Raw genomic sequence first — 15,606 nt, 5'->3', positions numbered from 1 at the left:
AGTCCGGCCTTCGGACTCTAAGATATTGCCCATATCCCTGTGATACTGCCCATATCCCTGTGATACTGCCCATATCTCTGTGATACTGCCCTTAACCCTGTGATACTGCCCTTAACCCTGTGATACTGCCCATATCCCTGTGATACTGCCCATATCCCTGTGATACTGCCCATATCCCTGTGATATTGCCCATATCCCTGTGATACTGCCCATATCCCTGTGATATTGCCCATATCCCTGTGATACTGCGCATTACTCTGCCCATCTTGCTCATAACTCATGTTGCGGATTTAGAAATTTCTGGAATCTTTTCAGCAGATTGATCTGTTAACATCTGTTAACTTATTTTGAGACATGAAGACATGCCTGTTTTAAAGCAAAACTTGGACTGGAGCCAGAGTCAGAGAGGGGAAATCCAAGCTGCTATTGATGGTGATATGTTGACAGGCTAAAAGGGCATCAGACCTGGGTGACCACATTCCTCTGAGTAAACCTCCAAGGGCAGTGAGATGGCTGTCTGTTCATGTGTATTACAGAGAATTTAGACCCCCCCCCCCCCCCCCCCCCCCCCACTGCCCCCCACTGAGGTGTCTACATACCTTTGACTGGTACTGTTACTGTAAACACAAATGCTACGTGGTTCCTGCATGACAGCATGATCCATGACGACATGGAGTGCATTGTTCTGCCCTCAGCATCTTCCTCCTTGTTGTCTGTTTATTTTGGCAGTTCCTTCTTTCTGCCCCCATGCACACACGGATAAAGGCATGGCTGACTCACAAACAGGTCGAGCAGTTAGTGAGCTAAGTCACACGGAAAGGTGTGGAAAGGTGTGTAAAGGTGCTGGTTTGTGTAAAAGCGGTGAGGTCACAGGCAGACACACAGTACAGATCAGCATGCAGGTGAGTGCGTCTTTCTGCCCACCGAGAGAGAGTGCAGATCAGCAGGCAGGTGAGTGCGTCTTTCTGCCCACCGAGAGAGAGTGCAGATCAGCATGCAGGTGAGTGCGTCTTTCTGCCCACCGAGAGACAGTGCAGATCAGCATGCAGGTGAGTGCGTCTTTCTGCAGGTCTGAGACGGCAGGGCTGTAAGGCGGTGACAGTCACAGCAGTATTACAGCAGTGTGGAGCAGATTTTTGAGTTTAAATTTCATAAGCTGATGAAGAGTATGGAATGCTTTGAAGAGAGATCATTGCTCTCTTCTTGCCGTTTTTTAGGGTGGGGGTAAATGCACTGTTTGATGTGTCTCCTCTCCATGCAGAAGAGTGACAGGCTGTGTGTGGCTCTCCTTATTGGACTGTGCGTGTGGAGGTCTGTCAGCGGGTTTTCTAGTGGCAGCAATATACCAGCATCAGTCTGCACCACCCTGAAGGTCAACCACTTCGGTAGCACACAACAGACCTCATCTCCACCCTACACTGTTACAGCCAACACGAGTAGCTATCAGCCAGGAGACACCATCAGAGGTAAAACACAGAATACGGCATCAAAGCTGAGACACTGAAAGCGGTCTTTCTCTGGCAGCGACTCTGATGATGACTCTCCCACAGTGACCCTCTCAGGAAGCGAGCAGTTTAGAGGCTTCCTGGTGGTGGCACAGACGGTGGAGGGGGGTGAACCTGTGGGAAGCTTCTCTGTCACGGACTCAGTGGAGACCACAAGGCTGCTGTGCGGTGCAGAGGTGCGTAACCTGCACCTCACTCCCCTGCACCTCACTCACCTGCACCTCACTCACCTGCACCTCACTCCCCTGCACCTCACTCACCTGCACCTCACTCACCTGCACCTCACTCCCCTGCACCTCACTCCCCTCCACCTCACTCCCCTGCACCTCACTCACCTGCACCTCACTCCCCTGCACCTCACTCCCCTCTACCTCACTCACCTCCACCTCACTCACCTGCACCTCACTCCCCTCTACCTCACTCCCCTGCACCTCACTCACCTGCACCTCACTCCCCTGCACCTCACTCCCCTCCACCTCACTCACCTGCACCTCACTCCCCTCCACCTCACTCCCCTGCACCTCACTCACCTGCACCTCACTCCCCTGCACCTCACTCCCCTGCACCTCACTCCCCTCTACCTCACTCCCCTGCACCTCACTCCCCTGCACCTCACTCACCTGCACCTCACTCCCCTGCACCTCACTCCCCTGCACCTCACTCCCCTGCACCTCACTCCCCTGCACCTCACTCCCCTCCACCTCACTCACCTGCACCTCACTCCCCTCCACCTCACTCCCCTGCACCTCACTCCCCTGCACCTCACTCCCCTGCACCTCACTCCCCTCCACCTCACTCACCTGCACCTCACTCCCCTCCACCTCACTCCCCTGCACCTCACTCACCTGCACCTCACTCCCCTGCACCTCACTCCCCTGCACCTCACTCACCTCCACCTCACTCACCTGCACCTCACTCCCCTCCACCTCACTCCCCTGCACCTCACTCCCCTGCACCTCACTCCCCTCTACCTCACTCCCCTCCACCTCACTCCCCTGCACCTCACTCACCTGCACCCTACTCACCTACATCTCACTCACCTGCACCTGTACCTCTTTACCTGAGACAGCTGTGTCTCTTCTAGCTGCTTCTATTGTATCTAAGTTACTGCTTCTATAGTACCTCATATATCTATTAGTATAGTATCTGAGCGACCTGGGATATTCCCAGAGTTACCTATTATTATTGTTATATTACAGTTATGATTATTACTAGAATTACTGTGGAGTGGTAACTGTGCTACATAATGCATATTTTACAAACATTCTAAAAGCCACATTGATTCATCTGTATGGTTTGGAAAGGTGTCTGCCCTGACTCAAACAAGAAACTCACTCAAGCCAAGTGTGACTGCGATCTGGACTGCCCCTGCCTCTGACTCTCTCGGGAACATTGTCTTCCGGTGAGTGCACTCAACACCTCAAGTTTGAGATTCAAACTCCTGTGTAATGCCCTGCTTCTCCAAATGATACATGCAACTCTGTTCAAGTCTGAGCTTGAGTTTTATATTCGAACTGCACCTTGGTTCAGCTAAACTGCACCTTGGTTCAGCTAAACTGCACCCTGATCTGACCATATCTGCAAAAGTATAAGCATAAGTAAAAGCATTACGCACTCAGACTCCCATCTCAGACTCGTATGCTGTGTGTTACGCAGTGTCTAATACACTGTAAGGAAATATTCCACAGTTGTCTGCAGACATAAAGCATAAGACAAAAAAATCTATCGGTCACCAGGCTCCAGGAAGGAAAGCACAATTCACAGTTGCTCATAGCGCGTAGCTTTCTGCCGCCCATTTCAACATACGGGTGAAGTCATTTCAGTCTGAATCCCAAACACTGAAACACTATACAGTGAGGTGCGCAAAATACACTCAGGCACTGCAGTGTGATGAAGCACACACGCTTTATTCAGCTCGCTACTTCTAACCAGTTTGCCGAATGTTCAGCTTTGTTCAGCCACTGTAAGTATCTGAGAAAAACATTCTTTAACAGTTAAATACTGACTCCCACCGTGTACACGCTCACTCGCCAGGTACTTCCTGTACTGTACTTTCACCTGAAGTAACTGCAGTACATTTTTACAAGGATATTTACAGCCAAATCATGACTCGGGCAGGTCAAGCGCTACACATATTATTATTCTGTGTTTTTCCATTCATGCAGGCTAACAGCTAAGGAAGAGTCTAAATATACAGTTTGAAACTTACTGTAAAATATACTTACATTTATTCATTTGGCAGACACTTTTATCGAAAGGACAATATTTGAATATTGAGGAAAATATTTGAACTTGAGGAAAACTATGAGTTTTTTTCCCCTGACACAATCTTGAGATGATCTGATTTATTGTTTTATGGCCTATTTAGTAATTTAACTAGCTATGACTTCCTGATACAGGCCTGAAATTCTTTTTGCACTTTGCTTTGCATGTATGTACTGCTGTACTTCTTTTAAAATGCTGTATTTACTGTGTGTGTGTGTGTGTGTGTTTGTGTAAGAGTGAGTCTAAGTATGTGTGTATGTGTGTGTTTGTGTGTGTGTGTAAGAGTGAGTCTAAGTATGTGTGTATGTGTGTGTTTGTGTGTGTGTGTAAGAGTGAGTCTAAGTATGTGTGTATGTGTGAGTTTGTGTGTGTGTAAGAGTGAGTCTAAGTGTGTGTGTGTGTGTGTGTGTGTGTGTGTGTGTGTGTGTGTGTGTGTGTGTGTGTGTGTGTGTGTGTGTGTGTGTGTGAGTGTGTGTGTGAGTGTGTGTGTGTGTGTGTGAGTGAGTGTGTGTGTGTGTGTGTGTGTGTGTGTGTACGTTACAGGATAGCGTGGGCTGTTCTGTTTAACCTGTGCAGGGATGTGTACAGCACTCAGTGCCTTTTCAAACCCTGTTTTTTCAGAGCCACATTCATCAAGATGTTAACTGTTTTCTGGGAGAGAGTTTCCAGTGATACAGTCACCAGACTTGGTGGCCAGACAACATCAGCCCCTACCACTACTACAGCAACAACTGCCCCTGATGTTACTACAGCAACAACTGCCCCTGATGTTACTACAGCAACAACTGCCCCTACCACTACTACAGCAACAACTGCCCCTGACACTACTACAGCAACAACTGCCCCTGATGTTACTACAGCAACAACTGCCCCTGATGTTACTACAGCAACAACTGCCCCTGATGTTACTACAGCAACAACTGCCCCTGACACTACTACAGCAACAACTGCCCCTGATGCTACTACAGCAACAACTGCCCCTGATGCTACTACAGCAACAACTGCCCCTCCCCCTGCAGCTACATCTGCTCCTTTTGCAGACAGTGTAAGTATATATGCTACACACAGAACCACTCAAGGGGATTACATTTAATCAAACACTGCAAATGTTTTTGTGTTAAAGTGTAAATTTAAATTCGATAAGTATATTAGTTATATAATCCTAGTTAATAATATAATATTAGTTACAGTTATAGTTATAGTTATATAGTTATATACTAATAGTTAATAGTTATATTAATTTGTGATAGTGGATGTGTCTGAAGGGATTATTAAGGCTAGAACACTGACTCTAATACGAAGATTAAGGTGAGAATACTGACTCATACACTAACTGAAAGAAGATGTTAAAGGTCAGGTGTGAGAATGACCCCTGCCCTTCTCCAGGAAATCTCTGCAGGCACCTGTGGGCGGACAGACATCTGCATCCGCTCCCCCCCAGGCTGTGAGCCAGCAGGAACAGCACCCTGTCTCTTTGTGCTGATCTCCTTCCTAAATCAATCCAAAGTTCAGGCTCTACTACAGATGAGGGGTGAAACTCCTGGATACATTGCTGTGGGCACCGAGCCTGTCCAAAACACAGTAAGAACACACTCTCTGCCAGTAACACAGTAAGAACACACACTCTCTGCCAGTAACACAGTAAGAACACACACTCTCTGCCAGTAACACAGTAAGAACACACTCTCTGCCAGTAACACAGTAAGAACACACACTCTCTGCCAGTAACACAGTAAGAACACACACACTCTGCCAGTAACACAGTAAGAACACACTCTCTGCCAGTAACACAGTACGAGCACACACTCTGCCAGTAACACAGTAAGAACACTCTCTGCCAGTAACACAGTAAGAACACTCTCTGCCAGTAACACAGTAAGAACACACACTCTCTGCCAGTAACACAGTACGAGCACACACTCTGCCAGTAACACAGTACGAGCACACACTCTGCCAGTAACACAGTAAGAACACACTCTCTGCCAGTAACACAGTAAGAACACTCTCTGCCAGTAACACAGTAAGAACACTCTCTGCCAGTAACACAGTAAGAACACACACTCTCTGCCAGTAACACAGTACGAGCACACACTCTGCCAGTAACACAGTACGAGCACACACTCTTCCAGTAACACAGTAAGGAAACACACTCTGCCTGCTTCTATGCACACATACACAGGGCTACTTTACACCAGTTAACCTGCTTTGTTTGTGCAGGTAGTTAAACTGAATAAAGAGTCTGCATGTTTCCCGCGATAGCGGAGCAGTGTCCGCCTCTCTGCATTACTGCTCAGGAATGGCAGACCGCCGCAGTAACTGACTACAGCAAGGAAGCAGCATCTAAGGCTACTACAGGTGGCTATCGTACATAAAACAGATCAAAGTCCTTGATCAATGCGCTAGATACTGAACTGCACATCTGAGGAGGGAGCTGAGAGAGTGAATGGTGAGCTTCTTTGTGTGGTTGCATTCCATATCGAAAATTCATTTAAGACACACAAGATGAGGAAACAGGCTGTAGTGATTCCAGCCCCAGCTCTGAGTGAAATGCGAGTCCAGTTAAATTAATGTATGCTCAAATGTATACATTTGATAAATAAACATGCATTTTATGTTTAAGGTTATTTATGCCATGTAATGGAATGGGTGTGTTTAACGCCACTGGATGGGTGCGTTTCTGTACCTGCTGTGTTTGCTGTGGCTGAAACACCCTCTGCTTCTCCTGTCTGTGTGGCTGTTCTCAGATCAGCACTACGGCAGCCGTTTCTGTTCCATACCCAAACGGAACCTTTGCGCTGCTCCTCTCTCAGTTTAATGGAACCGCTCTGACCGGAACCAGCCAGCCAGTAAGTGACGGTGATATCTGTGTGATTACATGATCTGTCTGTGTGATCGTGATATGAGGATGATTGTGAAGTCTCTGTGTGATTATGATGTGTTGGTATTTTAGGAGACGGTCAGAAGCGTGGGATCAGTTTCTAAGGGTGTTCTGCGTTCCTCGTCCTCCATCAACAGCACCTCCATTCTGACCAATATCACCTCCGGAACCATCCGGGCACTAACCCCCAGAAACATGCGCTTCTACATCGCCACAGGCACCTTTGCGGAAGGTGAGAGATGAGATCTGTTCACTTGTTTGTGTTCGTTATGAAGTCCTGAGTTTCAGGGGGTCTATCCCTCCAATACATACACACACACTCTCTCACTCACACACACACACACACACACACACACATAACAACATAAGAACATAACATATTATGACGAGAACAGGCCATTCAGCCCAACTAAGTCTGAATTTGAACACAGCAAGGGTCTCTGCCTGAACTACATGACCTGGCAACCTATTCCATGTATTGATAACTCTTTGTGTAAAATAATATTTCCTTACATCAGTGCGGAACTTACTCTTAACTAGTTTCTATTTATCTCCTCTTGTTCTACAGACTGAACTCACCCTAAAAATGTATTGTAGTTCACCTTATTGAATCCTTTTATAAATTTAAAAACCTCAATTAAATCACCCCTAAGCCTCTTCTCGCTAAGTCTAAATAAGTTAAGTAACTTGAATTCCAAGTGAGGTCTGACATTGTATAATTTCAATATAACCTCTTTAGATATATACTCAATACTTTTGGCTATATATCCCAGCATCCTGTTGGCCTTTTTTACTGCTACAGCACATTGCCTAGATCCTGTTAAGTTTGGGTCAACTATTACTACCGAGTCTTTTTCACATTGAGCACATTCTAGTTTTTTCCCCCATGAAGTAGTCTTGTCTAAGGTTCTTATTTCCCACATGCAAGACTTTACATTCATCTAAATTGAATGTCATCTGCCCACTTTTGGATGCTGTTTAGGTCTTCCTGTATTACCTTAGTTGATTCTATACTGTTGGCTAGACCTCGTAGTTTTGTATCATCTGCAAATTTTACTGTTTTACTACTAACACACACATACACACACACTCTCTCACTCACACACACACACACACACACACACACACACACACACACACACACACACACTCACACTCACACTCACACTCACACTCACACATTCACATACTTATGTTAGTGATATAAGAGGTTCAGGGCTGATGTAGCTGGCTGACTGTGGTTGCAGTGACAGTAAGCCAGCGTCCTCAGAGGGAGCAGGGTGTGGTGACTGCTGGATCAGTGTAAAAACAGGGTCAGAAATGGCTCTGTGTGACACTTTAAGAAAGCTCTGCATCTGTCTGTGGCCACTGTGTTTTGCAGGAAGGCTGGGCACTCCTAATGTCACTCGAGGTGTCACTGCTGAACTTCCTGCAGGTAATGTAAAATACAAGCAGGCAGCATGCAGCTCTGATACCTGCAACTGCAGCACCTCACACACACACACTGCAGTGCTTTACATACAGACATACACACGCGTACAGTCACACTCACACACACGCACACACACACACTGCAGTGCTTTACATGCAGACATACACACGCGTACAGTCACACTCACACACACGCACACACACACACTGCAGTGCTTTACATGCAGACATACACACGCGTACAGTCACACTCACACACACGCACGCACACACACTGCAGTGCTTTACATGCAGACATACACACGCGTACAGTCACACTCACACACACGCACGCACACACACTGCAGTGCTTTACATGCAGACATACACACGCGTACAGTCACACTCACACACACGCACGCACACACACTGCAGTGCTTTACATGCAGACATACACACGCGTACAGTCACACTCACACACACGCACGCACACACACAAAACACATAGGAACACATGCATGTATGTGCATCATTAGCACACAATGCAGTAATGTCACAAAGATGTAAGCTCATTACGTAGCATTTTCTTTCATGTTATCACTATGTTGAGTTTGTTTGTGATGGAGTCATTTGGAATATCTTAGTAAGAGTGGCAGTACTGATCACCCATTAGCTTTGGTGGGAACAGACACCCATATTTTTCAGATTTCAACGCAAAAGTGATGACCGCAAGGTTAGCGTAAAAACAATAGCAGTAAAAGGTCATTTTTCACACTTTGTGTTTTCCAGGAACAGGCAGCACTCTGAGCCCGTCTCAGGGATCGACTCCCTCCGGGGCAGCAGGCGCAGGCTGTGAAGGTAACGCCGCTGTCATAAACAAGGGCTCCATGTTTTAACATCGCCAGTTTTAAAGGCAGTGTCCACTGCTGTAGCTGTGAGACAGGCATTGCTGGAAATCCTGCAAAGCATTCTGGGATAACATCAATTCAAGAAGGAATTTTGCCAGTTAATTGAAATACATGTAACATATTGCCCTTCTCATGAACAACTCAGCAAGGCAGAGAATATACTCAAAGACAAACACATCTGAAGATCAGGTGGGGAGGAGAGGTGGATTATCCCAAACTACCATTACAAATAGGAATTACCCCAAACTGCACTCTCTCTCAGATGGCCCCAAAGCAGCACTCTGAGCACTCAGCTGATTACTGCCTTATCTCTCTTAAGTCTAGTTATATATGCGGAAGTGTACTTCAGAATTTTCTGTGATTAGATGTGTGGAGGTTTTCCTCAGATTATGTGTTAGCATGGTATTTAGAATGGCATGGTCTGCAGGCTGTGCAGATTGCGTGACACTCACATGTTGGGCACACGCTTCTGATATCAGCGCAGTGCTTAGCACTGTGTTCAGCACTGATGCTTGCTCATGTTAGCACAGCTTGTCAGGCCACTGTGTGCAACCACTCTGGCTGAGTAATGTAATGGCGGTAATGTAACGCACTGTGTGTTTCTGCAGGTAATGGCAGTAATGCAACGCACTGTGTGTTTCTGCAGGTAATGGCAGTAATGTAACGCACTGTGTGTTTCTGCAGGTAATGGCAGTAATGCAACGCACTGTGTGTTTCTGCAGGTAATGGCAGTAATGCAACGCACTGTGTGTTTCTGCAGGGCTAATGCTGGCTGCTAGCCTGTTCTTCAGGATGCTGTGGTCTCCAGTCTGAAGGAGCTACAGTGATGGGATCCCCTCCTGTTTGACTCCATATTAATCCTCCACATTCAATATGTCATATACAACCCACCTGCAGGAACAACACCATTACCTAACAAATGAGAGTTCAATAACTGTAGGTCCTGTATTCACACCTATTCTCCTCAAACTAATCCAATCCATAAAACAGGTGTTAAAATCACCCACTAACCTCTCCTACCCACTGCACCAGCTGCTTGCGAATGGCACCTCCTCCTCTCCCCCCACCTTCTGCTGCTCTCCTCCTCCCTGCGGGTCTTTATGGGGCTTCTGCCTGCTCTGACCCTTCTGCAGCAGGGGCTGTGTCCCTTCTCACACTGACACAAGAGGTTAGGGTTTCCGCAGACCCCTGCCCAGGGGCAGAGGTAGTAGTCAGTAATGTTTTATAAGACAGGCAGTAGTAGGAACTTACTAACACATCCCAGTCCAGGCCCTGGTCCTCTCACGCCTGGACCACTGTAACTCCCTCTTTGCCTGTCTTCTTGCCTGTGCCATCAAACCCTTGCGACTAATCCAGAATGCAGCCGCACGACTTGTCTACATTCTCCCTAAATGTGGTAAAGTTACCTTCCTGACCTCACTTCATTGGCTTCCTGTTATTCCTCACATCAAGTTCAAAACCTTAGCGCTGGTATACAGGACAGTGATTGGGACAGCCCCCTTATACAAACCATCCCTGTCTGTACTGGTGTCTCAGTGGTGGAATGGATTCCCCATGGGGGTCAGGACAGCGGAATCACTGGCCATCTTCCAATTCACTGAAGACCCACCTCTTCAGACTGCATCTCGGTTCCACCTCAATCCCCACACTTCTGTTCTCTTGTGCTGGAAGTGGCTCTGGATAAGAGCTAATTGAATGAAATGAAATGTAATGTGATGTAATGTGTCAGAGTTGAGATGTAAAAATGAGGCTCAGTATTATTATTTGGGCTCACTCACCAACTGTACAGGAGACAGCAGTGAAGACTGGAGGAAAGGCTTAGGAATGTGACAGTCAAAATCGAAAACGAATCTCACATCCTCAGTGAGTTACTGTAGCACCTAATGTATTTTGAGGAAAAAGTAATTTATCAAAGTACTTTTTCTGTTGCACGCTGTCTGCCGATTACAAAACCAGCTTGTTGCACGATGGTGACATCACCAACTTTACAAAGTAAACGCTGTACCCTTAACACAGCTGAGCAATGAGGGAAATGAGTTTACATCTGTTTACTGTTTACTGGCACCACGGTAACCTCCTCCACATCGGTGAGGAGCCTGGGTGTCACCCTCGACAACAGGCTGGACTTCGACTACATCTCGCAGACAACAGGCTCCTGTCGATTCCTCCTCTTCAACATCAGGAGGATTCGCCCTTTTTTGACCACCTACCCCACCCTGCTGCTTGTCCAGGCCACCGTGCTCTACTGCCGGGACTACTGCAATGCCCTCCTTGCAGACCGCCCAGCCTGCACCATTCAGCCGCTGCAGCTCATCCAAAACGCAGCTGCTAGGCTGATCTACAATCTTCCAAAGTTCTCCCGCGTCACCCCGTTACTGAGATCATCAGAACGAAAGGCCAACGTCCTCACAACGTTGATTTTGCGTCATCGCCCCCCAATGGTGGAATGATCTCCCCACCCGCCTGAGAACACCCTCCTTCACTCCAACCCTTCAGGCGTGGCTGAAGACACACCTCTGCAGACTCTGCCTGGACCGACACCCTTGCCACTTAACCTTGTAAATCTATGATTCTTGGCTGTACTTGTGGCACTATCTCTGACCTTGTACTTGTAGCACGTTTTTGCCTAGGTAGTATAGCAGCACTTTATTGTCCCAGTGACTGTATTTGATATATGTAACCTCAGATCAGATTAGTTCTGTCTCGCTACACTGACCTTGTGCTCAGCTTCAGCACTATCTGCATTGTATGACCTGTACACATCCTGCCCTTGTGCCTGCCTACTATATGCACTTTTGTATGTCGCTTTGGATAAAAGCATCTGCTAAATGAATAAATGTAAATGTAAGTCTAAACCAGCATCATTATTACTTTAAAATGGGAATATCTCTGAAAAAACAGCACTGTTCATAATATGCTTGCTGTTACTATGGTATATAGTAGTGTATACTGCCACTACAGTATATAACAGTGCTTCCAGCTCTTATATCAGCTAAAGGAGTGAAAATTTCTCTGATAGTGTTATTTAGCTTTCACACAGTTTTATACACACACACGCACAGGCATCAGGCTCAGCTTTACTGTGAGCAGAGAGATGAAATTCGGGAGAGACGCAGATGGTCAGGCATGTCGGTACAGGCTGCATTCCTTCCTCTCTCTCCTCTTCCTCTCCACCACCAGCTGCTCCAGTGCACAGGGCAGACCGCCAACGGGCCGCACCACCCGGCCAACGGGCGGCACCACCCGGCCAACAGCCTGCAGCCTGCACCACCCGGCCAACGGGCCGCACCACCCGGCCAACGGCCTGCGGCCTGCACCACCCGGCCAACAGCCTGCGGCCTGCACCACCCGGCCAACGGGCCGCACCACCCGGCCAACGGGCCGCACCACCCGGCCAACGGGCCGCACCACCCGGCCAACGGCCTGCGGCCTGCAGCACCCGGCCAACGGGCCGCACCACCCGGCCAACGGCCTGCGGCCTGCAGCACCCGGCCAACGGGCCGCACCACCCGGTCAAAGGCCTGCACCATCTCTCACACACACACTCACACACTCACAAACACACACACACAACCACTCACAAACACACACACACACATGCAAACACACACACATACATACAAACACACACACACACACACACTCACACACACACACACACACACACACACACACACACACACACACATGCTTGTACTTATCTTCACTCTCTTTCTATCTCTTCAGAAATCAAGATGAAATATGCACTGTTAAATAATAGGACAGAATCATTGGCTTACTGTACACCAATATATTTGTATTGATATAATTTATTTTTGTACAGTTTATTGTGAGCAATATATGCACAGGAAGTGGTACAGTGCACCACGGGAACATGTGGTGTGTATGTGTCAGGACAGTAATCAGGACAGGGGGCAGTGCCTTATTCACACATTAAACACACATTACTCTGACATGCGAAGTGCCTCTTCTCTAAGGGTCAGCAGAAGCACTGAAATGTTGGTCTGCCATTGAAGCGTTCTCCTGATAGCCAGAAGCTGGCTGGAGTATACACACACACAGTGCCAGTCAAAAGTCACACACCTGAGTAAGATGAGAAACATGTATTCAAAGACATTTTGATCTAAAAGATTTATGGGTGATGAACTGCTTGAAATTTGTCTCGTAGACATTTTCTAAAAAAATTTTTGGCCACGTTGAAGAATGAGATTGTTTTGATTTGTTTTTAACACTTTTTAGTCACTGCATAATTCCATTTGCGTTAATTCATAGTGTTGAACACTTTACTATTAATCTACAATGTCAACAATAGTAAAAATAAAGAAAAACGCTTCTACGAGTAGGTGTGTCCAAATTTGACTGGTACTGTATATACTGTTTTTAAGTGTGGTGATTGTGTGGATGTCATTTTTCTCAAATGTACGTGGTCAGGATGCTGCTATAATCTCACTGTGCTCACAGAGTTAAGATGACATTTATCTGCGGCTGGTGTTTTCACAGAAAGTCCCCGGGGTGTCTTGCTGCAGGTGCATCTCTGAGGGGCCAGTCAGAGACTGAAGTCTCCACTATCAGCAGAGAGCAGGAGGTCTGACTGCTCCTCTCCACCCTGCACACAAAACAGGGGCTCTCAGTCTCAGTCCCAGTGCTGGAGGGGAGTGTGCAATCGTGACATAAGAAGTAAAAGTTTGTGCAACTGTTTTATTTCTACTCAAATACTCACAACTTACTCTTACTGCTGCTCCTACAATACAGCTGCTCCTTACGCTACTACTTCTACAACCACACTACTAATGTGATAATCTGTTACTCCTGTGAGTACTCCACACCTCCCTGCTACTCCTGAGTAGGGAAATTCTGATGTTTGTGGTCATAAGCATAAGATGTGTGTGAATGGATTTTGTGCGTTATCAGTCCTCTGTGTGTTAGAAATTGTAATTGGTTATGTTTTGTAAATACGTATTGGTATGGTGTAGACTGCAAACGTGTGTGTGTTGTGAGTCGTATATAATTATTAGTGTGGTACAGGTTGTAAATGTCTGATTGTGACTGTGTAAATAATTGTGTGGTATTTGAGTGAGGGAACGTGTGCTTGTACCTGAGGGAGGGCGCAGTAGGACTGTCTGTAGGGGGTGCTGTAGCGACTCAGACCCCTCCAGATGAGGAAGAGTGTGTAGGCAGAGGCCAGTACACATTGCAGTGTGAAGAATATGGAGCTACCCTTCGCCACATAGGCACCTACCCACTACAGACAAGGAGAGAAGGTGAGAGAGAGGACACACACACACACACACACACACACACACACACACACACACACTCACTCCCTCTCTCTCTCACACACACACACACACACACACACTCCCTCTCTCTCTCTCACACACACACTCCCTCTCTCTCTCTCTCTCTCACACACACACACACACATACTAACTCCCTCTCTCTCTCACACACACACACACACACACACACACTCTCTCTCTCTCACACACACACACACACTCACTCCCTCTCTCTCACACACACACACACTCCCTCTCTCTCTCTCACACACACACACACACACACTCACTCACTCTCTCTCTCTCACACACACACACACACTCACCTGCTCCCTGCTGGACAATGTGGTCTGGGTTGTGATATGCAGACTGTGGGTGAGAACAGCACAGAAACCCAGGATGAGGCTGAAGATGTTGAGGCCCATGAGGGTGCTGACCTGCAGAAGACACAGCTGCAGATCAGACTCTAACCCTAACCCTGCATATCAGCTGCAGATCAGACTCTAACCCTAACCATGCAGATCAGCTGCAGATCAGACTCTAACCCTAACCCTGCAGATCAGACTCTAACCCTAACCCTGCATATCAGCTGCAGATCAGACTCTAACCCTAACCCTGCATATCAGCTGCAGATCAGACTCTAACCCTAACCCTGCAGATCAGCTGCAGATCAGACTCTAACCCTAACCCTGCAGATCAGCTGCAGATCAGACTCTAACCCTAACCCCGCAGATCAGCTGCAGATCAGACTCTAACCCTAACCATGCAGATCAGCTGCAGATCAGACTCTAACCCTAACCCTGCAGATCAGCTGCAGATCAGACTCTAACCCTTACCCTGCAGATCAGCTGCAGATCAGACTCTAACCCTAACCCTGCAGATCAGCTGCAGATCAGACTCTAACCCTAACCCTGCAGATCAGACTCTAACCCTAACCCTGCATATCAGCTGCAGATCAGACTCTAACCCTAACCCTGCAGATCAGCTGCAGATCAGACTCTAACCCTTACCCTGCAGATCAGCTGCAGATCAGACTCTAACCCTAACCCTGCAGATCAGCTGCAGATCAGACTCTAACCCTAACCCTGCAGATCAGCTGCAGATCAGACTCTAACCCTAACCCCGCAGATCAGCTGCAGATCAGACTCTAACCCTAACCATGCAGATCAGCTGCAGATCAGACTCTAACCCTAACCCTGCAGATCAGCTGCAGATCAGACTCTAACCCTTACCCTGCAGATCAGCTGCAGATCAGACTCTAACCCTAACCCTGCAGATCAGCTGCAGATCAGACTCTAACCCTAACCCTGCAGATCAGACTCTAACCCTAACCCTGCATATCAGCTGCAGATCAGACTCTA

General features: G+C 47.4%; 2 protein-coding genes across 6 annotated transcripts in view; one reads left to right on the top strand and one right to left on the bottom strand.

Annotated features, from left to right (window-relative positions):
• The first annotated feature begins 806 nt into the window (after window positions 1-806).
• Window positions 807-10,542, top strand: LOC118792926 (serine-rich adhesin for platelets-like). 5 transcript variants are annotated; one of them, XM_036550777.1, is made up of 11 exons: window positions 807-902; window positions 1,262-1,466; window positions 1,551-1,681; window positions 2,810-2,907; window positions 4,392-4,815; window positions 5,157-5,351; window positions 6,515-6,616; window positions 6,721-6,880; window positions 8,030-8,083; window positions 8,848-8,916; window positions 9,727-10,542. In XM_036550777.1, the coding sequence occupies exons 1-11, from the start codon at window positions 897-899 to the stop codon at window positions 9,777-9,779; spliced, it is 1,497 nt and encodes a 498-aa protein (XP_036406670.1). In that variant the 5' UTR covers window positions 807-896; the 3' UTR covers window positions 9,780-10,542. The 5 variants fall into 5 exon arrangements, with proteins under 5 accessions (XP_036406670.1, XP_036406669.1, XP_036406668.1 ...); XM_036550776.1 differs by lacking the exon at window positions 807-902 and adding an exon at window positions 916-1,000; XM_036550775.1 differs by lacking the exon at window positions 807-902 and adding an exon at window positions 916-1,049.
• A 2,806-nt stretch (window positions 10,543-13,348) lies between these two features.
• Window positions 13,349-15,606, bottom strand: part of si:dkey-30c15.13 (uncharacterized protein LOC558731 homolog) — a 4,639-nt gene continuing 2,381 nt past the window's right edge. Inside the window, exons 4-6 of the mRNA XM_036551718.1 lie at window positions 14,572-14,682; window positions 14,062-14,208; window positions 13,349-13,572 (exon numbers count right to left, since the gene is read on the bottom strand). Coding sequence (XP_036407611.1) covers window positions 13,513-13,572; window positions 14,062-14,208; window positions 14,572-14,682 — 318 coding nt within the window. The 3' untranslated portion in view covers window positions 13,349-13,512. The remainder of the gene's footprint in view (window positions 13,573-14,061; window positions 14,209-14,571; window positions 14,683-15,606) is intronic.

Source organism: Megalops cyprinoides, chromosome 18 (genome assembly GCF_013368585.1).
Source record: "Megalops cyprinoides isolate fMegCyp1 chromosome 18, fMegCyp1.pri, whole genome shotgun sequence".
In the NCBI taxonomy this organism is placed as follows: Eukaryota; Metazoa; Chordata; class Actinopteri; order Elopiformes; family Megalopidae; genus Megalops; species Megalops cyprinoides.
This window is presented reverse-complemented; position numbering and strand designations above follow the sequence as displayed.